The 23990-nt window shown below is 43.4% G+C and overlaps 1 protein-coding gene across 7 annotated transcripts in view; it reads right to left on the reverse strand.

Annotated features, from left to right (window-relative positions):
• LOC121548950 (protein FAM184A-like) overlaps positions 1–23990 on the reverse strand; it is a 168131-nt gene that overhangs the window by 56828 nt on the left and 87313 nt on the right. For all 7 annotated transcript variants that reach the window (XM_041860631.2, XM_041860632.2, XM_041860635.2 and 4 more), the window contains 4 exons: positions 11315–12169; positions 9492–9627; positions 6516–6697; positions 4316–4501 (listed from right to left, as the gene is read on the reverse strand). In XM_041860631.2, coding sequence (XP_041716565.1) covers positions 4316–4501; positions 6516–6697; positions 9492–9627; positions 11315–12169 — 1359 coding nt within the window. The remainder of the gene's footprint in view (positions 1–4315; positions 4502–6515; positions 6698–9491; positions 9628–11314; positions 12170–23990) is intronic.

Consider the following 23990-nt stretch of genomic DNA (forward strand, 5'->3'; position numbering starts at 1 on the left):
ATAAGCCCTCTTCTACATGATCTATCTGCTCTCTCTCACCCCGTTCTGCATCTCCATTTGAGTGAGGAGCGGAGAGGATATGATAAGCAGCAGTGTATTCTCTTTCTTTTTCTCTCTGGGCGCTAGTCTAATCAATGACATTAAAGCATTTCTCCGTTCTGTCTCGGAGACCTCCACCTTCGTCCTGACAAAGGGGAGCAACCAACATTTGTCTGCCTGAGATAAGGTTCCTGGAAGCAGCCAGTGAGGTGTCTGTCTTCCTCTGCTATTGGCTTATGCAAATTAGACACCCCGGGAACTCAAATACCATCCTGGTGGAGGAACAAGAGTGGTCGCTACCTCCATTTCCTCCTATTTAAAACAATAAGGCTAAACAGGGAGATCTGAGCTGCCACTGGAAAGTGTGTTGACAATGTAGAATGACCAGGCTGATTTGTGTGCCAGAAACACACGCACACACGCACACACACACGCACACGCACACACTTTCCAATGTGTCTGAGGAGAGCCTCTGTCATCCTTCCTGAGAGGAGTCACCTTCCCTAGCTTCCCTTCCTTCAAGCAGCCATCATGGGCCGGTACAGACAGTCTTGTTTTTTTTAGCTGAAAAGGCTTTTAACTCCAAACAATGGTGTTAGGTTGACCAGTCCTGATATAAACAAGCCTAATTACAGCGGCTCAACCCAATATCTGTTATACGGACGTTTTTTTAATTACCGTATTTTCCGCACTATAAGGCGCACCGGAGTATAAGCCGCAGCAGCTAAATTGAATGATATTGAATGATGCGTACATATATAAGCCGCACTGGACTATAAGCCGCAGGTGTTTTAATGTTTAATTACCATATGTAAGGGTTCGTGCACAGAGGGGATTGTCGGGAAAGAGACAAACTGTCTCGCTATCGTAATGTCTGTCTGTCTTGCTCTCGTTCTGTCTCTCGTTCTGTCTCTCGTACCACTCTCGGTTCCACTTTTACTTTTGCGCGCTACCTGTCTCACTCTTTTCTGGCCTCCAGCTTTTCCTGCTGGAGCCCACCGCTTAAAAGGTGGGGGGCGCGGACCGGTCATAGAGCCCATAGAGTTAAAGTTGGTGGACTGTAACCTGTAAAATCCATAGATTTAGGAGGTCTTCTAGTGGCCGTTAGCTGTAAAAATCCATAGATTAGCCGCACCGTATATATAAGCCGCAGGGTCGAAAAATTTGAAAAAAGGCGCGGCTTATAGTCCGAAAATTACGGTACAAAAAGACTCAATAATGCAACCATGTTGGAGGGGTTCAGTTGACTGAAGCCTTTGGCAGCCGCCGAGAAGGATAAAGATGACAGATTGCATTTTGGCTGAGTCAATCGTGCATGTCTTTTTAGTGATTTAATTTAATATGTTATCAAAACAGACAGTTTAGTCATGTCACTGCGGCAGATGTTTTCAAGCAGATAGAACATATTTTCATTATTTAATGGAGTAAGAGCAGGGTTTTCTGTAGTGAGGTGCAGAATCGATGTCGAGGGTGCATGTCAGCAGTCTCCAACACCTCGGCCCAGGCTGAAGTAGGTCCTGGAACTGTGTGTGAGTGGTTGGGCTGAGCAACGCACGGCGGTGTGGGGAGATGAGTTTTCATTGTAGTGGTTAATGAGGCGTGGGTGCTAGGCCGGATACAGAGCCACTCCCTGGCCGCCTCCCTGGCCGCCTGCAGGACTGGAGCTGAGGCAGCAGAGCACTGGGCCCTGACACACACAGAGAATATTCTGGACTGAGACACAGACACAGCCTAAGATATAGAGATATAGAGACACATCCTGGGATACAGAGAACAGCCTGAGATACAAACATAGCTAGGCTTGGGCGATATACTGCTTATACAGTATACCGGGGGTATGATTTTCAATACAGTATGATTTTCAATATCCCGCGTAGACGCAGGGGTGCGTGCTACACCACTGTTTATAAATATAAGTTAAGTATAACTATAAGAAATCTAAGATGTGTCAAATAAATGATATCCAGCTCAGGGCTCCAGCTTTGCATTTGGACTGCTAACTTGCTAGCTAAGTGGCTAGATGTCAAGATCAAGCTTCTTGGTTACAAGATCCCTGTTGCCTAATAAAAACAAACAAACAAAATGTTATAGCGCCCCTTGTGTGCACTTCCGGTAATACCGTATACCTCAATATGGTACAGAAACAGTATGACGGTATGAAAATCTAGATACCGCCCAACCCTAGACACAACCTGGGACACACAGACACAGCCTGGGATACAGAGACACAGCCTGGGATACAGAGACACAGCCTGGGATACAGAGACACAGCCTGGGATACAGAGACACAGCCTGGGATACAGAGACACAGCCTGGGATACAGAGACACAGCCTGGGATATAGAGACACAGCCTGGGATACAGAGACACAGCCTGGGATATAGAGACACAGCCTGGGATACAGAGACACAGCCTGGGATACAGAGACACAGCCTGGGATACAGAGACACAGCCTGGGATACAGAGACACAGCCTGGGATACAGAGACACAGCCTGGGATATAGAGACACAGCCTGGGATACAGAGACACAGCCTGGGATACAGAGACACAGCCTGGGATACAGAGACACAGCCTGGGATACAGAGACACAGCCTGGGATATAGAGACACAGCCTGGGATACAGAGACACAGCCTGGGATACAGAGACACAGCCTGGGATACAGAGACACAGCCTGGGATACAGAGACAAAGCCTGGGATACAGAGACTCAGTGGAGGTACAGAGACAGACAGCACTGGGCTCTCATACAGAGATGGATGGAAAGAGAAGAAGACCTAAACATGATCTGAGCAAAACACGGCCCTAAAAGCTGAGGGAGACTTGTGACAAACACACATTACTGCTGTCAGACAGCAAGGAAATAGGACATGTTTTTGATGGGGCTGTTGTCAACCATTATAACCAATCTGTTTTCATGTGATTTCAAACCACTAGCCATCCATAATAACAGCCCTTCTGTTCTGTGTGTATGGCAGGCAGCACTTGAGAATACTGAAAGCTACACCAGCACAGAGCTGTTTTCAACACTTGTGGGATTGCCTTGACAAGTGGCTGCCAAGCTGCAGAACCAAATCAGAGCAGCGAAGCCTGGAATTCATGCATGCAAATTACATGGAGGGGCTTGAAGAAAAGAGAGGCTGTTCTGCCCATGGTAATGATTCTCTTTCGCTGACTCTTTCTCTCTCTTTCTCTCTCCCCCACTCTTTCTCTTTCTTTCCAGTGGTTCCACCAGCAATTTGTGTCTGTGTGATTGATTAACACCTACTTCAAACCAGAGGTGGGACCAAGTCACTATTATTCAAGTCACAAGCAAGTCTTAAGTCACAAGGTCAGAGTTTCAAGTCGAGTCCCAAATAGAACGGGTCAAGTCCAATATGTGCATTCGAAGAACAAGTCAAGTCGAGTCGAGTCACAAGTTTTCAAGTCAAGTCTGAAGTCAAGTAAAAAAAACATCTATACATGCAACGACTTGTTCAACTACAAATCTTTGTCTATTTATTGCGGCTACCAGACAGCCCTTTTCATTATTTAGTCAACAACACATTTTGATTAGCCTATGTAATTGTAAAATAGGGACCTTGAAATCAGCAGAAGGCAAGGCAGGTTGATGTGCTCAGAGTGTAGAAGTCTTGGTGATCCAATGGTGAAAGCGCCATATCATACAAAATATACAAGTAGATTTACCAAATATATACGGGCAATAGCCCAAAAGAAATAGCCTCTGTATCAGGCTTAACCTGTCCAATCTGAACAGACACTGGTTGAGGGCAAGACTGTACAGCCTCCCCTTGAGAAACCAAATCGAATCTGTCTAGCAGGAGCTCAATCAGGTAGGCCTGCAGAATATAAGCACTTGGACCCCAGGACCATACAATTACCAACCAATAAACTGGTTCTGCAATGTAAAAGGCAATTTCCACATCCATTGTTACATTGGTACTTAATCAGACTTAATGATTATTAATTATATTTCAACACCATGCATACATGGAACAACATTTTCGCTTATTCAACGTTCTGACTCCAAGGGAGATGCTGCGGCTACTGTCTCTGGCTGCGTGGACAGTAATCCATGGAGACTCTGTGCCACAAAATGAGTGACAAAACATTACAAAACCTGGCCTGATCATTTCAAGTGTGTACTGCAGTGTACTGCTGTGTATGTTAATCCCATCCCATTGCAGCAGTGTATAGCTGTAGTTTCACCGCAGTGTGTGTGTTGCGTAGGTGCAGTGCTGTGTTACTAGAGGTGTGTGTGTGTGTGTGTGTAACTCACGGCCAGTAGCCGGCTCTTCTCCTTCTCGGCAGTAGTCTGTGTGTTCTCCAGGGTAGTCCAGTGTTTTTTCGACAGCTCCTCCAGCGCCCGGGTCTGTGACTCTTTGAAGTGGGCGGTGTCGTCCTCGTATTTGGTACGCATGTTCAGCATCTCCTTCTCATACACCTGCTTCTCCTCCCGTAGAGTCTGACGGAACAACACACACAGAGACAACACCATGACTGTCAGCCCTATGTGTTTATCTAAGACGCTTGATTCTAGTTTAATTAAAACCAGCTGTGAGCAGAATGCTAAGCTCATTACTGTCTTATTTACATTTCCTTGGTAATTTGAGTGAGCATCTATTTGAGTCAGTAACACACAGGTAACACATGAACGGCTGTTCTGCTTTTCAGTCTCGCTGTCTGTCTGTCGGTGTTTTGTTGTGGAAAAAAGTGACAGCCTAAAGATGCTTCAAATCCCCTCTGACACATTCCCATTCAGAGATGAAGCTCAAGCAGCCAGCCAAAACGAACGGAGAGGGAGGCCTGTATTATCAAACAAGGAGAGAGAGAGAGAGAGAGAGAGAGAGAGAGAGAGAGAGAGAGAGAGAGAGAGAGAGAGAGAGAGAGAGAGAGAGAGAGAGAGAGAGAGAGAGAGAGAGAGAGAGAGAGAGAGAGAGAGAGAGAGACAGACAGACAGACAGAGGGAGAGACAGAGGGAGAGACAGAGAGAGAGAGAGGCAGAGAGAGCGAGAGAGAGAGGCAGAGAGAGAGAGACAGAGAGAAAGCCCTTAAATTGAAATTGAAATTGAATTGAGAGACAGAGAGAGAGAGAGAGAGAGAGAGAGAGAGAGAGAGAGAGAGAGAGAGAGAGAGAGAGAGAGAGAGAGAGAGAGAGAGAGAGAGAGAGAGAGAGAGAGAGAGAGAGAGAGAGAGAGAGAGAGAGAGAGAGAGAGAGAGAGACAGAGACAGACAGACAGACAGACAGACAGACAGACAGACAGACAGACAGAGAGAGAGAGAGAGAGACAGAGAGAGAGAGACAGAGAGAGAGAGAGAGAGACAGAGAGAGAGAGACAGAGAGAGAGAGAGAGAGACACAGAGAGAGAGAGAGAGAGAGACAGAGACAGAGAGAGAGAGAGAGAGAGAGAGAGAGAGAGAGAGAGAGAGAGAGAGAGAGAGAGAGAGAGTGCCAGCAGCCCAGTGGATCACTGCACAATGTACTCACACCTCCGTTCACAGCAAGTTGTCATAGTAACACCTAACTCAAGGCTATGGTAATGACAAACAGAACAGAGATTTCCTGGGAACTGGAGAGGTGAGAACATCGCTCTCAGTTTTTCAGGCTACAGCATTGCAGTGAATGTGGCTGGGGGGAATTGTCATTAAGACACACCAATGTCAACACAACACTCTCCCTATCTTGAGAGCATATTACATATTCAGAACGGCATATGGTGAAAGATTCAACTGTGCATTTTACCATAATGGAAATGCAGAATGGAAAATAGATCATGCTTGACATTTACGGGGGAACTACAGTTTGTCTTCTGAGCAACTGTTCGTAAATAATGTGACCTTTTTGGATGTTCTTTTTAAAAGGTTGGTCAAATTTGACTGGCTCAGCAGCATAACAATTTGTAGTTTTGTGAGTTCAGAGGCAATGCATATTTGAGGGGTCTGTAACTCCTGAGAGCAAGGGGGGACTTCCCAAGGAGCAAACTAAATGCTTAGTCGTAAAATATTTTTGGGTTGTTGTGTACTCTGACATCAATAATTGAAGTGAAATGCTATTTTCCAACCAGAAAGCATGGCTTTGAGCAAAGTGGTGACTGTATTGGAAGAAACAGCCATGGCTAATAGCTGAGATACAACATAAATAATCATTGACTCAAAATGAAGCGAACTGTGACGCAAAATTGATGTCTATTTATACCAAAACCGTAGTCTTTGCTAAATCAAAGTACTCAGCTAAATGTTAACAAAAGTGCTATTTTTTTGTCCAGTAATTTCTCTTTCCAAGATGTTGAGTTTTGTGATTTAAACACGGAGGAGTGGATTTAGGCACTGCAACAGCTGAGGTGCCAGTGAAGCCATGAGCACTTTAACCTAATATTTCCTTATTGGAAGAGCTGGTGCAGAATAACAGTCTGTCCTCAAACAACTCTAGGCTCCAGAGAGGCAGACATATAGTTCCCTCCATCCCACTGAAGGCTCACCTTCTCCAGGGATAGAATCTGTTGCCTCTGCCTGTCATCTAGTGCGTGGGTCTTGTTCTGGAGGGCCCCGCGTTCCTCCTCTAGACGCATCACCTTGTCCTTCAGACGAGATTTCTCAGACTCCAGGTCCCGGATGGCTGCCTCGTGGGTCATCTGAGTGGCCTGCAGGCTGCCAATGTGACCTGTCCAGCCAGACAGTGTTATTATACTGAACAAAAATATAGACTCAACATGCAACAATTTAAAAGATTTGACTGAGTTACAGTTCATATGAGGAAATCAGTCAACTGAAATAAATTCATTAGGCCTTAATCTATGGATTTCACATGACTGGGAATACAGATATGCATCTGTTGGTCAAAGATACCTTAAACAATGGGCCTCAGGATCTCGTCATGGTATTTTTGTGCATTCAAATTGCCATCGATAAAATGCAATTGTTTTCGTTGTCCGTAGCTTATGCCTGCCCATACCATAACCCCACTGCTACCATGGGGCACTCTGTTCACAATGTTGACATCAGCAAATCTCTCGCCCACACGACACCATACTGATAAAGAAATGTGTGAGTAAGACATTACTAAAATGTCACACCCTCAATTAAACTAATAATGTATGACTAATTAGTAGACTAGAGCTTAGCGAGTTAATCAAATTTATTTATATCACAGCAACAGAGTATTTGTGTCTTGTAATTAGGCAAGCAGAAGTGCAAAACGACTGAAACCAATAACAGGAGACTGGTTCCCAAAACACAAAGGGAAAGGGGAGTGAAAAAAGGCTTGCAGGATATTGTGAGACCGGCGATAACTAAAGAATGCAGCCTGCCTGAGCAAGGAGTAGACTATGATAAGAACATGTGTGTGCGTGTGTGTGTGTGTGTGTGTGTGTGTGTGTGTGTGTGTGTGTGTGTGTGTGTGTGTGACCTGATGGTCAGGAGAGCAGAGGAAAATCACATGAGCTAAACCCAGGTGTGTGCTTACAAGATGTGTACAGTGGAAAAATACAGCCCGCCTAAAGCGGGGTGGGATTTTTGTATGACGTGTGTGTATAAAAGATGGACTCTGAAATTGTGATAACAGAATTCTCTGGGCAGAATTCTCTGAATAAAGACGACCTGACTATTGCAGACTGGGAGCTCTGTCCGTTTCTTGATCCAAAAGCCTTACAACCTTTTGGGAGACGCACCGAGACACTGAAATAGTTAGTTAATAAATTATCTTAACACATACACATGGTCTGCGGTTGTGAGGCAGGTTGGATGTACTGCCAAGTTCTCTAAAACGACGTTGGAGGCGGCTTATGGTAGAGAAATTAACATTCAATTCTCTGGCTACAGCTCTGGTGGATATTCCTGCAGTCAGCATGCCAATTGCACGCTCACTCAAAACTTGAGTCATCTGTGGCATTGTGTTGTGTGACAAAACTGCACATTTTAGATTGGCTGTTTATTGTCCCCAGCACAAGGGGTACATGTGTAATGATCATGCTGTTTAATCAGATTCTTGTTATGCCACACCTGTCAGACGGATGGATTATCTTGGCAAAGGAGAAATGCTCACTAACAGGGATGTAAACAAATTTGTGCACACAATTTGAGAGAAAAATGCTTTTGATGAAACATGGGAGCAACACTTTACATGTTGCGTTTATATTTTTGTTCAGTGTAGAATGAGGTTACCCGTTGCAGCAGTATTACCATAGAGTTGTGTCAATGCACTGTTTAAACATTGATATTTCAGTGAGCCAGTACTTCATATGGTTTAAAGTGTGCTTATCCTTCTGGGACAATGTTTGAGTTGGTCCACACAGGCTCTTTGAATCCCAGCCAGGCACTGCCAGATGAAATACTGATGCAAGACATCACTAGTAAGAGTCTACACTAGGGCTCGCCACAGTATAGACCATAAACAGTGCAGCACGACTTAAACTAGGCATCATTAATTCGAACACGGCTTTCACATCCTTGGGCTTATGAATACCATTAAAGCAGGGATACACCATTTCACCATTAAACAGTTATGTTACAGCAATTCAGATAAGTCTAAGTAGCCGTGAGGCTACTACTCTTTCTCCAACAAATGCAAAGCTAAGAGGATAGTGTTCCCAGCAGCAGCATCTCTGGGTGTGATGCCAAACATGGACCTGCAGATACAGTACTACACAGCTACACAATAGGCACCACGGAAAATTCCACAGACACAAAGGCAAACATGTTGTTTTCTCTCTGTCCTTGTTGTATATCTTGACCATGGCATGAGAGGCATTTTTGAACCACACCAGATGTTGATGGGCTATGTAAGAGTTAGGTGAGGGTGTAGGCGAGCTCTATCCCCATCAGGGTACATTCCAGAGCCAGGGGAGTGAAGAGGTCTCGGAGCAGAGCTGGGGCTAGGCTGCAGAGCACACTGGACCTCTGTTGCTGGGATACCGGGAGGTGATCTGTCACAGCACAATCTCCTGTCAACAGGTACGTTAGCTGGAGCTCGAGCTACCTACCTCCAGTGAATGAAAAGAGAGCCGCGTGACAGATAATTGTGAATAGACAGATGGAAGCCTATATAGGTTTGAGCCTGTGCGCCTGTTATTTTCAGAAGGGCATAAAACCAAATATACTTTTTTATTTTCCTGAAAATAACAGATGCAAAATGGTGCAAAGGCTGGTAAATTTGAACCAACATTATTTCATGACTTGCTGAGATACTGTGTACATAGACTTCAATATTGGTGGGAATCATGTAGGACCAAGAGTGGAGTAGGCCAATATTCACTAGTGTTTTTCAGGTAGTGTAGTACTGTGGGTTGTAACAGAGAGAGGATGAAGGAGGAGAGGAGGGTGCATAGTCTGTCTGTAGGAGGAGGAAAAGAAGAGAGGAGGAGGAGGAAGAGGGGAAGAGAAGGAGAGTGTAGAGTGTACCGGTAGGTTAAGAAGGCTAACAGAGAGGAGGTGGGGAGGAGGGTGGCAGGCTAACTCACTGGCTTTGAGGAGGATCTCTGTGGCCTGCTGCTGCACACGATCTCTGGTGGCCTCCAGCTCACACTCTGCTTCCTTCTGTCGGATCTCCACGATCTCGGCATCTTGCGTCACCTCGTCCAGCTGTTTGCTCAAGTCCTGGAGCACAGACACAGAGCACAGGTTAGCCTACACTTCTGAGGCACAGACACACATAGCACAGGGTCAACTCACTGACCTGTGTTCATACACTCTCCCTAAACAAGAAAACAGTATTTATGACTCACTCACTCATACTCTCTAATTATCATTTAACTTTCTCTCTTTCTTTCTCCTTCTCTCTTATCACCATCACTCTCTTTTTTAATTCCTGCATTTGCACTCTCTGTAGAGATAACAGCCACTTTCATTCTTAATTGGACAGCGTTTACAGCATAGTGCATGTTGTCTACTGCTCTCAGGGACTCCTTCCTTATGAAGTAATACATTGGAATGGCCTTGAAATAGTCACTTAGCTTTACATTTCCCATGGGAATAAAGCCCATTTGCAAGTGGAGTTCTAATTAATATCTTGACTCGTTTGGCGGGTTTTAAACCTTTTTCTGATAAATCTGTATGGAGGAGTTGATGTTTTTTAAATTAATAGATTAAGGGACTATATTTCCTCAAGCAAAAATCCATCTCACTAACGGAATATGAATATCTGGGTGTAAACCACAGAAGTCTTGCCCAAAATCTATTTGAAGATAAGATGGAGTATCTTAAGCGGCAAATGTAGACTAATTTTACAGCCCGGCTTTCATTCCCCAAATTGTCTGCCATTCACTAGGCCTAAATTAAGTCTGCATTCTTTGTAGAGGGACACAAAATGTAGCTACAGTAAAATAAACATCTGGAAGTGAGTGAAACAGGGGGTGCATTTTGCATTGTCTAGTATGGTGTGATTTCCCATTCTGACTGGTCCGTAGGGTGTGATTTCCCTGATGAGCAGGTGCAGGTGTATGTGTAATGAGCTGTTCAGGGAGAGAGGACATGCTTTAATCGCCCTCTCAGTTTGTTTTGTTTCTCTTAATGAAAAATCAAATTGCGGCGGCATGGCTGATATCATCGTGTCACACCTGCCTTCCTGATAAGCAGTAGGCACCCATCTCATACTAAACTGACTGGAAGGGCTCCTGGGAGCTATCCATAAAACACAGTCAGATAAATTAGCTAGCTAGGTCTTTGGTTTACTGAAAGGGAATATCTGTAGTAACCAGTGTTATTAAATGACAATTAAATCATACTGGGATTTTCAGGATTGACACTCAGGTAATTGCCAAAATAAAGGAAACATTTGAGTAAATGAGGGATACTAAAAGCAGGTGCTCCCAAAATAAAGGAAACACTTCCTGAATTAATTAAGCAATTAAAATCCCATCACGCTTAGAGTCATGTATAAAAAGTTGCCCATTATTTTGGCTACCTTGGCTAGAAGACATCTCAGTGACTTTGAAAGATGGGTTTCAAAGGAGCAAAGGTGGTTTAAAGGGTGTGTGTGGCTCAGTCAACAGAGCTCAACTTAACTGAATACATATAGGACATTCTGGAGCGGCGTTCTGGCGGCTTGTGGTGGCCCAACGCCCTATCAAGACACTTTATGTTGGTGTTTCCTTTATTTTGGCAGTTACCTGTATTAAATGCTTTCTGGGCTAAACGAAAGATTACCGTAATAATACAACATCAATGCTAGCTACATATCTTTATTCTATGAAGTTGACATGTGTATCTCTTTAAGACTAATAGCTTTGGGGCCTTTCATTGGGACATTTAAGCCACAGTGGGGTATCTCCACAGCCTCTATTACCTTGATGTTGCTCTCGGCTGCAGTGAGCGAGGCCTGCAACTTGTGGGACTTCTCCCTGTGTTCCCGTGCCTCCTCCTGCACCCTCTGCAGCTCGGAGCGCAGCTTCCCCAGGGTCTTCTGCAATGCTGCCTCCTGCATCTGGAACTCCCTCCGCAGCTCTGCCTCAGTCTTCTTCCAGGCCTGCAGGTTGTCTGCGGTGAGCTGCTGCGTGCGCTTCATGGCCTCCAGCTCGCGCTCGTAGAAGGCCTGGGCCTTGTTGAGCTTGGCCTCGTACTCCTCTACCAGTCTCTTCTTGTCCCCCTTCACCTCCTCCACGCGCTCCGACAGGGACTCCACCTCAGCTTTGTGCAGCTGGCCCAGTTTCTCCTGGTCCTTGCTGTAGTTCTGGTTCTGGCTCTGGTGGCTGCGGAGCAGCTCTGACACCTCCTGCCGATGGTTGGCCTTCAGCTCCTCCAGCGCCAGCTTCTTCTCCTGCTCAAACTGGGCCTGCGCCGTGCCGAAGGAGCGCAGCTTCTCCTCGAACGAGCGCCGCATCTCCTCCACCTCGCGGGACATGGTGACCACACGCTGTGTGTGCTGGGCCTCGGTGCACAGCTGCATGTCCTCCACGCGCTGCCGGTAGGTCTCGAACTCGGTGAGGGCCTGGCGTTTCATGCGCTCATGCAGTTCCATGGACTCCTCCAGCGACTGGATGCGCTGCTTCAGGTCCATCTCGTCGCTGATCTTGCCCTTGTACTGCATGATCTTCTCCCGCGTCTCCGACAGGATCTGCTGCACCTCCTCCTCATGCGCCTCCTTCAGTATCTGGATGGCCGCCTCGTGCTCGTCGTTCTTGGTGTTGAGGGCGTAGATCACCTGTGGAGGCAGGAAGAACATTTGAATGGGAGACAGGATAGAACAAACGCATATCCAATGGCTTTGAACAGGTGCTGGAGATGGAAGTAAATGTCCCTCAGCAAAAACCTGTATGGTGACGTGTTAGCATTCTTCTCAGGTTCAGGAGATAAAAGTAGCCTTAATGTACATCAGCAAGAAAGTTCAAGCTTTGTATGATGATATGTTAGCATTATCCTGAAAATAAAAGGTTTATCATTACATTAACTGTCTGACTGCAGTGTCAAAGCACTTATGAGACGCATGATTGACAGTTGAGTGAGTGGCTGACCTTTACTCCCAAAAATTACTTCCAACTGAAAGCCCGGATAATCTGACTACAAAATTGATTTTGGGAGAAAATGAGTTTTATATTTACAGTTTCAGAGCCATGAGAAATGTCCCCTAATCTTTCCCCTACTGATACAGGGTGCTGGCTCTGGGCTGCTGCCCTACGGAATAAGGCTATTTGTTTTCTCACCAGATACACACAGTCAATAATTCACCACGTTGAACAGTTGAATACTTTTGATAATCCTTGTTTACTTAGTACAAAAGCCTGTCATCAGAATAAGATAGAGAAGAAACGGAAAATAAAATGCCTTTTTCAGATAATGATATCCATATTTTATACACCAGGGTGAAAACATGGGATGGACTATGAAGTTCTTAAATGTTGCCAACTTGCCAGTGTTTTTGATATGCTAAAATGCTTATAAAATGTTAACTTTCAAACAGACTTCTTTTGTTATCACTATTCAGATTGTCTGTTACAGCTCTCCATCAAATGAGAGCAAATGCAACACATTGTACCCAACCAGGTAGGACAACATTTTTATCAAAGGTTTATTCAAGAAAAGACAAAACCACCAGGGATTTCTGGTTTCCTATTGTAACCTCCCCTGCAATCCTTCAATCGCATTCTCATTTCTCAAAGGAGATAAGAGGCCTATGCAGCAGGATCTCAGCTCAATACCCATTATAAACCTTAGGCCTAATCATATCCATCCTTTAGATAAAATAATAATGCCCTTGTTGAAAGGCATTCTGTGGGAATGAAAGGACCCCAGCTCGTGAAGTTTCTCACGAGCGATAAAGGGCTGAGTCAGAATTCATTTCCATAATTGTTTTGACAAATGATTACGGGAGAAAGCTAAAAGTTCTCTGCCTATCTGGTGTTAGTGCGGCAATCTAGCCAGCCACATGTGAAGAGAGAGAGAGATAGAGAGAGAGAGAGAGAGAGAGAGAGAGAGAGAGAGAGAGAGAGAGAGAGACAGAGACAGAGACAGAGACAGAGAGAGAGAGAGAGACAGACACACAGAGAGACACAGAGAGAGAGACTGTGTCTGCGGTCCCATGGTCTCAGCGGGTGAGATGGCTTTGGCAGAGAAGCGTGCAGTGGTGTCATCATTCCATAATGGATTCTCCCCTCCATTTGACCTGAGAGGAACCCAGGACTACCTCCCATATAGCCTCCATCCATTCTCTCTCTCTCACGCAGCCTGGCAGGCGCAGCACCGTCAGCTCCTGCAGCACGGACCCTACAGCCATGTAGTATAGCCAAGGGCTTGGGAATGAGCTTACTCAGCATTCTTCCAGGATTCTCTTTAAAAAAGAGAGAGAGAGATGAACTGACTTATGCGTATGTGTTCTGTTTAAAATAGAACGCAAACGAAATGCACTGACAATAGTAAAAAATATTCAAGTCAAAGTTATGTATTGATTGCAGACTCATCAAAGTATTGCTGCTGCCTGTCATTTTATTTTTCTTTCATCACAAGTCTAGCCGTTTCCCAAAACCCATATCCTCCCTCTTTAAAAGGCTACCCTCTGCTCCCTAACCATTATCTTAGGCTCCATGTGTTATTACCATCATCCATCCCCACCTCCCTAGGTTAGGTCAATGTGTGGTTCTTTTGGATGAGATGTTTACATAGTGACAGTGACTGGGCTAATTAATAAGACAGCACTAAAAAAGCACAGAGCAGTACAAAATGGTTTGTTTTTTTACAATGCATTGTGAATGCTGAATCAGTGATTGCAGATGGATGCATTCATCACTGACGGGAAGAACCCAATATAACACTGGCTGCTTAGTAGTCAGCCTGAAACATGAGCTGAAGGACCCAAGAGTTGGCCTAGACCTACTTACCGCTAGCTACGAATATGTTTGCTAAATGTATCAGTCTTAACATTAAGCTCCAATAACTGCTAAAAGGTGAGCCTTATTCATGTTCCCAGAATGGTTTGAGGATGCTGAAGAGAGAGAAGAAAGGCCCTTAGATCGCAAAAGGCAAAGACATCTCAAGGCAACGCTGGTCTCTGGGTTAAGGTTCCAGAGCAAACTACTCAGTATTGCCCATCTCTCAGACTCTGGAATACAGAATTCAGATACACAAAGGAGTATGGATCTGAATTATTGACATAAATTAATGATGACCAGTAATACCAGGTAGCAAGATTTAGATATGGAAGTGAACCGCGGGTGTCAAACTCAAAGCCCCCTGTTTGTGGATGTTAATCTTTGGGCTGAAGCCAGCATGTTTAGCACATAAAGAGGCATCATCTGCCCCAAAAGGGGAGGGCTCAGGTCTGAGAAATCCAATGCTTTTCCTCCTCTCCTGGCACTGGTGATTTAATAACTCCTACTGCCCAGTGCAGGGGTCATTACTAATGTCTGAACATCAGCAAATAAGACGTTCATGATAGCGATTATCACCGCCATTTGCAGAGGAGTGCGGAAGGGTAACATATTGTTCAGTACAATGGGGAGCTCGGTAAACAGGGACAAATTCTAAAACGCAACATGTAAAGTATTGCTCTCATGTTTCATGAGCTGAAATAAAAGATCCCAGAAATGTTCCACACGCACAAAAAGCTTATTTCTCTCAAATTTTGTGCACACATTTTTTTTTACATCCCTGATAGTGAGCATTTCTCCATTGTCAAAATAATCCATCCACCTGACAGGTGTGGGATATCAAGAAGCTGATTAAACAGCATGATCATTACACAGGTGCTCCTTGTGCTGGGGATAATAAAAGGCCACTCTAAAATGTGCAGTTTTGTCACACAACACAATGTCACAAATGTCTCAAATTTGGGCTAGCGTGCAATTGGCAAGCTGACTGTAGGAATGTCCACCAGAGCTGTTGCCAAAGTAATGAATGTTCATTTCTCTACCATAAGCCACCTCCAACGTCGTTTTAGAGATTTTGGCAGTACGGCCAACCGGCCTCACAACCGCAGACCACGTGTAACCACGCCAGCCCAGGACCTCCACATCCGGCTTCTTAACCTGCAGGATGGTCTGAGACGAGCCACCCGGACAGCTGATGAAACTGTGGGTTTGCACAACCGAATAATTTCTGCACAAACTGTCACAATTCCTGGAAGCTGAAAATGTCCCCGTTTTTCCATGGCCTGCATTCTCACCAGACATGTCACCCATTGAGCATATTTGGGATGCTCTGGATAGACATGTACGACAGCGTGTTCCAGTTCCCGCCAATATCCAGCAACTTCACACAGCCATAGAAGAACAGTGAGACAACATTCCACAGGCCACAATCAACAGCCTGAGCAAAGCAAAGGAGATGTGTCGCACTGCATGAGGCAAATGGTGGTCACCCCAGATACTGACTGTTTTTCTGATCCACGCCCCTACCTTTTTTTAAGGTATCTGTGACCAACAGATGCATATCTGTATTCCCAGTCATGTGAAATCCATAGTTTAGGGCCTAATGAATTTATTTCAATTGACTGTTCAATTTAATTTATTATATGAACTGTAACTCACTAAAATCTTTGAAATTGTTGCATGTTGCGTTTATATTTTTGTTCAGTGTAGCTTTGAGCGGTGGTAACTGCCTTTGTGAGGCTGCAATCACATTCTACTCTCCATGCTGGAGATCAAAATGGGGGACGGTTATGTCTTTTCGGTCTCAAAGTACAGCCCTGCAGAGTGCCTGTCTGCCATCAATGCCTCGGTCATGCCATTGACTGTATCCCACTATAATAGGCTGCAGTTGAAGCCAACATAAAAGCCAACCTAGCTCATGTGACTTTAGAGAGTGTTTCCAGTTTTGTCAACCTAATTCCTGACTTGTATTCACTATTCAGTATTAGTTGGACTAAGTCACGTACAAATATACCGCATCAACCACCTCAGAGGCTCCTTAAAGAAGTGAGATGCTGATTCGCAAAGCTACTGAATATGCATTAAGTCGAAAGATAGTGCTAATTAGAGTCATTATAGGCACAGTTTCCACTAAACTGCAAGGTGCACCTTAATCCAGGAGGTAATTAAGGCAGATAAGGGGGTAGGACTGGGCCAGCTCTGTAAACTGTGCTTTGTTTCATGCAGAGGGAACACTGACTGGAACTTTGCTATGCTGAGCAGATTCTCCAGCAGTGTGACACCAAAACTTCCCCCACTGCAGCATTTACATGGCCTGATTGTGAAGTTTATTTTAAAAGCCTGACTTAGCAGTACATAATATATTATTTTTCCCATGGTTTGGCGTACCTTAAAGGTGCAATAAGCAGAAATCACTCCTCCATTTCCTGGTTGATGAAATTATAATAGTTCGCCTAATTTCAGTTTATGTGACAAAACAAGCAGTGTAGAGAATCATTGTACCATCTAAACCGCTGTGAAATATATTTTCAATAACCAAAAATATTGTTTTTCAGCTGTTTGAACCTGGTGTACAAAACCAAAAGTAAAAGATGCAAAAACTAAACTTAAGAATAGGGAAGCAAAGAAATACCGCACATAGACTTGCTTTCAATGAGAATGACAGATCTATAACTCAAATTTCTATGTGAATTTGGTCGGGTCGCCAAAAAAGCTTCATATTGCAGCTTTAAGCCTCTCATAGACAGAATATTATGGTTTACGTAAATAGGCATTAGTAACTTAACAGTCTTTACACAAGTCATTGTGTGATCTTATCTAAGGCAGGTTTGATTGGTTGTGGCCCTTAAGTAATAGATGGGCGTGTGAAAGGAGGACTTCACGAGGTGCCTGCCATCTCTATCTAGAAGGGGGGTTGAGTATGAGAGTGGATGTATGTTCATCCTTTATTCTATACTGGTCAGTATCATAATTAGGGCTGTTACGGTGACCATATTACCGCCACACCGGCGGTCACTAGTCATGACTGCAGTCAAATTCCACGTGACCATGTAGTCACGGTAACTAGGCTTCTCCAAAACTGTGTTCTGATGCTTCTTATGGTCATTAGTAGCCTACCAAACATGCTAACTGCTAGTCACTAATGGCCTGGTACTCAGCACTCTATTGTCCCTCTAATCACTCTGACAGCAATGCAAATGTGATAAAAAAATCTAATCAAACCCTTCATGAGAGCCCATGAACTCATGTTGTGCAACATTTCTATGGGCTATGCAATTGCGTGAGAAAACATAGTTTTGATGGCCTCTATTAAAAAGAGGAGGCTCCCATCAGCTTTCTATAGGCTTACAATATTTATGTCTCAACTTTCCTAATATTAAGCACATTGCTTCTCTTTACAACAGGAGTACAGCCTGCCTGGCTGGCATGAAAATTAACCACGGGAAAAGCGTCCTACATTCACAAGTGCATAGATGACATGTTTCCCCCCCCCCTGCCCCTGTTCCGACAAGTGTATGATAATGGTCCACTCTAAATCAAAACTAATTTCACACATATATTATTTAGCATATGTAAAGATAACATTAAATTAAGAATAGTCTGATGGGTGACAAAATTATCACTTGTGAATTATGTATTATCACTTGTGAATGATGCCCAGCGTGTGTACAATCGCGTGTGAAAACAGAGTTTTGACTGGCCACTATTTATTTAAAAGAGGATCACAGCTTTCTCCTGCTGCTATATTTATTGTTCAATTCTTAAAATGTAGCACATTAATCCGTTTTACATCCGGTGTAGTCTAACTGGCCTACATAGGCGGTGCGTGAGTTTCAAGTTTGGGGAAGATAATTTTCAACATAAAAATTCACCTTTATAATAAAGCATCACATGAATAATCGCATTTGCAGACATGTAAGCCTACTATTGGTAATGTGATGAGTAGATTGGATAGTCATAATTTAGGCCAATAATACTATCACAGTTTACTGTGAAATAGTCCACTTTTTCTACTACTGCCTATGTACGCAAACCATAATCTTCTGTCAATGAGAGGCTTAAAGCTGCAATATGTAATTTTCATCACAAAGCATTTTGTTTGTATTACACAAATTCCAATTTGTTGTGGCTAACGTTAGATAGGCTAGCTAGGTGGCTAACGTTTGCTTGGCTAAGGGTTCATGTTAGGGTTAGGGGTTAAGGTTAGGGTTAGGTTTAGGGGTTAACGTTAGGGTTAGTTAACATGCTATTTATGTAGTTAAAAGGTTAAAATGTTATGGGAAAATGTTAACCAACATGCTAAGTAGTTGCAAAGTAGCAAAAAAGTAGTAAGTAGTTACAAAGTAGATAATTAGCGAAAATGCTAAAGTTATCAATGATGAAATTCGAACACACAACCTTTGGGTTGCTAGAAATTCACGTCCACCCATCCTCCCCGACCAACCTCCCTCCTATCTGCCTCCTATCGTTTCTATCTTAAGTAACCTACGGTCTTTATCTGTAATTAAAATACACTGTATACAAAATAGTTTATTGCACACTAAAAAATATACTTTTTTGTGTGCCTGTCACAAATTTCCAATAAGCAATTTGTGTCTATTTCACCATAATCTGTGATACTGGGTTGCTAATAATATAACAAAATCACTGTTCACAACAACAACAAAAAACGGTTCAATGCATGGCTGAGCGCATATAGAGTAGAGTAGGCCTAGGCTATATCAGATACATTTTTTCTTTCTTTGCATGTGAAAAATGTGCCCTTTTTAAACACATTTCATGCAATTCTACTACACTTTATATATGACTGGAGCATAGCTTTCTTTTCAGCAACATGGAGTGAATCCTTACCACCGCTACACCTGGATATCAGCGGAGCCTTGTCTGGCAGCGAAACAGTTCATTCAGCCTCATTTACTGCCTTTTAAAAAACATAGCTGGTATGGGTGACTTGCTTAAACAAATGTGGTTTCTACTGACAACTGAGATGTTCAAACTGTGGCATAAGGGAACGATGAGCGGATAAGAGGCAATCCTTAATTTTGAATTAAGACATTCATGAGCGAGCTAAGACGGACGTAGTCAATATAACTATTTGTTCAGCACTTTTGAAATGTACAGCGACAGAATTCAGAACGTGGGCCATTCTTACAGTATTCTCCCTGTACACCAAGTCAGAACCGTATGATAAATAAAGGGGCATATAAGCAGACAATGAAATCTCTTACAATATTCAACAATGATCTTTCTCTAAAACAGGCTATAGGCTACATGTGCACCACCAAGTCAGAACAGTAGGCTAAGTTATGAGGGGGAAAAGGACCAAATTATTAGGGTGAGGCACATGGGCTACTAACAGCTTACTACACAACATACACTTAGTATTACATTCTTAGCTACAATATACATATCTCCCTGGCATATTACATAATTTATGCAGCAGCATACAATAAATTTTTGCACTCACCTTGTTATGCTGTAATCACTTGAACAGGAAGGTGGCGCAGCGGTCCTCCTTGTGGGCAAATTTTGTCATCAAACTTTGTCATCAAGGTCTGGCATTCTCTGGATTTATGGTGCTTTCAAGACAACTGGGAACTCGTAAAAAAACAAGGTTGAATCATGACGTCAGTGATCTTCAGGTCGGAAGCTCTAGAAAGAGGCCCGAGTTGGATGACCTTTCAAAATGTATTTTCCTCAGTCGGAGCTCGTTTTTTTCTGAGTTCCCAGTTGTCTTGAACTCACTGAAGTCTGAGATTTTCCAGTTCAGAGTTTCCAGTTGAACACGGCAGAAGTCATGCTGAATTGACAGCGTGTCCAATGTATTCAACCTTTTCTGGCCCATGGTGTTACATATGAATGTTTATCCTTTTAAGCATGTAAAAGAGACCCTTAAACCCAGACTTGGACCACACACCCTCTCCACTGAATAGCAGGCTAGTGATTGCTTTACAACGCTTGCAGTTAGTCACTGATTCCTTAAAAACCACTCATTGTTGTATTTGCGGTTTCCAACTTGTTATGTAATGTTTATGTCCAATGAGCACCGATATGTTTTATCTATAATTTATCTTCATATGACAAGGATTGAAAAGGATTTGCCAGTAGATTGTCGACTTGATTCATGATGATGACTGCTTGTCTAGCTTGCTAGCTAAGATTTTGAAAGTATGATGTTGACATGATCAGTCCAATCAAAGCTACGGTAGCTATAATGTGATTTGACGTCATTTTATCTTTGGCCAATGACCTTGAGCCTTCTTGGATGGGCACTTCTAATGTAAATCTATGGCAGCACCCTAGGGGCTTGAATCTTCGAGCTCTCCCTGTAGAATTTGCGGTGTCGTAGTGTCCCCATGAGTGACAGAACACTGAGCCAATCATGGTGCAACTAGATAACATTACCAACCTGGCTGCCCCACCACCACAGAAAGCACTGAGCTAGGCTGAAACACCTGCATTTTGGCTTACTTACTCAAGAAAGCAAAAAAGAGACCATGTTTGTACAGTGAGGGAAAAAAGTATTTGATCCCCTGCTGATTTTGTACGTTTGCCCACTGACAAAGACATGATCAGTCTATAATTTTAATGGTAGGTTTATTTGAACAGTGAGAGACAGAATAACAACAACAAAATCCTGAAAAACGCATGTCAAAAATGTTTTAAATTGATTTGCATTTTAATGAGGTAAATAAGTATTTGACCCCCTCTCAATCAGAAAGATTTCTGGCTCCCAGGTGTCTTTTATACAGGTAACGAGCTGAGATTAGGAGCACACTCTTAAAGGGAGTGCTCCTAATCTCAGTTTGTTACCTGTATAAAATATACCTGTCCACAGAAGCAATCAATCAATCAGATTCCAAACTCTCCACCACGGCCAAGACCAAAGAGCTCTCCAAGGATGTCAGGGACAAGATTGTAGACCTACACAAGGCTGGAATGGGCTACAAGACCATCGGCAAGCAGCTTGGTGAGAAGGTGACAACAGTTGGTGCGATTATTCGCAAATGGAAGAAACACAAAAGAACTGTCAATCTCCCTCGGCCTGGGGCTCCATGCAAATCTCACCCCGTGGAGTTGCAATGATCATGAGAACGGTGAGGAATCAGCCCAGAACTACACGGGAGGATCTTGTCAATGATCTCAAGGCAGCTGGGACCATAGTCACCAAGAAAACAATTGGTAACACACTACGCCGTGAAGGACTGAAATCCTGCAGCGCCCGCAAGGTCCCCCTGCTCAAGAAAGCACATTTACAGGCACGTCTGAAGTTTGCCAATGAACATCTGAATGATTCAGAGGAGAACTGGGTGAAAGTGTTGTGGTCAGATGAGACCAGCATGACAATTTAAGGGTTTTTCTTTGTTTTTACTATTTTCTACACTGTAGAATAATAGTGAAGACATCAAAACTATGAAATAAAACATATGGAATCATGTAGTACCAAAAAAGTGTTAAACATAGGCGGCAGGTAGCTTAGTGGTTAAGAGCGTTGTGCCAGTAACCGAAAGGTCGCTGGTTCTAATCCCCGAGCCGACTAGGTGAAAAATCTGTCGATGTGCCCTTGAGCAAGGCACTTAACCCTAATTGCTCATGTAAGTCGCTCTGGATAAGAGCGTCTGCTAAATGACTAAAATGTAATGTAAATGTAAACAAATCAAAATATATGTTATATTTGAGATTCTTCAAATAGCCACCATTTGCCTTGAGTGTGCAAAGCTGTCTCAAATATAAGATTTGTTGAACACTTTTTTGGTTACTACATGATTCCATATGTGTTATTTCATAGTTTTGATGTCTTCACTATTATTCTACAATGTAGAAAATAGTAAAAATAAAGAAAAACCCTGGAATGAGTAGGTGTGTCCAAACTTTTGACTGGTACTGATATATATATATATATATATATATATATATATATATATATATATATATATATATATATATATAAACATTTAAAAGTATGAAAATGTATGCACTCACTACTGTAAGTCGCTTTGGATAAGAGTGTCTGCTAAATGACTAAAACGTAAAATGTAAATAAGGCCAACTCAGAGTATGCTATTCTGTTCTTCTGAAATAGACTACATTTTCTTCATATCATGTTTCTTTAGACCTGTCTAAAATAAATCATGAATTTATTGTGATGGTGTAGACCAGGGGTGTCAAACGTCCGGCCCGCGGGCCGGATCAGGCCCGCAAACGGGTTTAATCCGGCCCGCGAGATGATTTTGTAAAGTATAAAAATTAGCTGCAATTTTTCAATAAAAGAAACTGCTGTTCCAATTGTGTCCACTGGATGGCGCAATAGCAATTGTGTTAAGCAAGCAAACTGTTTATACCGGGGCAGAGCAAATAGGTCAAGCAAGTGCAGCCAGTCCGGATGAGCTACTTTGTTTTGCCCGCAATATTTATTACGGCTTCTACTTTTAACATTATGTGCTTTGGCACCCTCATTGCCCCAATATGTCTCTGTCAAAAAAGAGAAAAGTGGACGCAGAGTGCAGAGTGTTCCAAGAAAAATGGTCATCCTTCTATTTATTCACGGAATTGAATGGGAAAGCTGTATGTTTGGTGTGTTCACAGCATGTTGCAGTGCTGAAAGAATATAACCTTCGGTCGCCACTATGTGAGTCTTCATGCCGACAAATATGACAACTTTCAAGGACAGCGGAGAAGAGAGAAGGTGAATGAACTGTTGGTGGGTCTGAAGAAACAGCAGTCTGTGTTTACTCACAGCCGAGACATCAGTGACGCTGCAGTGAAAGCTAGCTACCTCATTGCTAATGAAATCGCAGTGGCTTCAAAACCATTTAGTGAGGGTGAATTTGTAAAAACATGCATGATGAAGGCAGCAGAGATTGTGTGCCCTGAAAAGCACCAGGCTTTTGCAAATATCAGCCTGACAAGAAACACAGTTGCAGACAGGATTTCCGATCTTTCAGTGGATTTGGACAGCCAGTTGAAGCAAAAAGTAAAGTCATTTATTGCGTTTTCGGTTGCAATTGATGAAAGCATGGACATTACAGATGTTGCACAACTGGCCATTTTCATTCGCGGAGTTGATGACACATTGACCGTCACCGAGGAGTTCGTGGAGTTGGTGCCGATGACAGATACAACGACAGCAGCTGATATTTTCACTGCACTCGTCGGCGCGCTGGACAGGGTCGGAGTGGACTGGTCCCGCGCTGTCAGCCTGGCTACAGATGGTGCGCCCTCAATTATCGGGAAAAAAGCAGGCGTTGTGACAAAGTTCAGAGAGAAAGTGCAATCTGCAAATGGAGGACGTGATTTTTGGACTTTTCACTGTATTTTGCACCAGGAGGCTTTGTGTTGCAAGTCATTAAAGATGGATAACGTCATGAAGGTGGTCATCCAAACTGTTAATTTCATCCGATCCAGAAGCCTGAATCACCGTCAGTTTGACAGCCTTCTCAGAGAGAAAGACCACATCTATGGCCTGCCATACCACACTGAGGTAAGATGGTTAAGCCGAGGTGCTGTGCTGAGGCGTTTCTTTGATTTACGAGAAGAAATTGAACAGTTCATGGAAGAAAAGGGCAAACCAGTGTTAGAATTTAATTCCGCAGAATGGATGCAGGACCTTGCATTTATGGTGGATGTTACAGAGCACCTGAATAACTTGAACAAACAGCTGCA

Source organism: Coregonus clupeaformis, chromosome 33 (assembly GCF_020615455.1).
Source record: "Coregonus clupeaformis isolate EN_2021a chromosome 33, ASM2061545v1, whole genome shotgun sequence".
NCBI classification, from domain to species: Eukaryota; Metazoa; Chordata; class Actinopteri; order Salmoniformes; family Salmonidae; genus Coregonus; species Coregonus clupeaformis.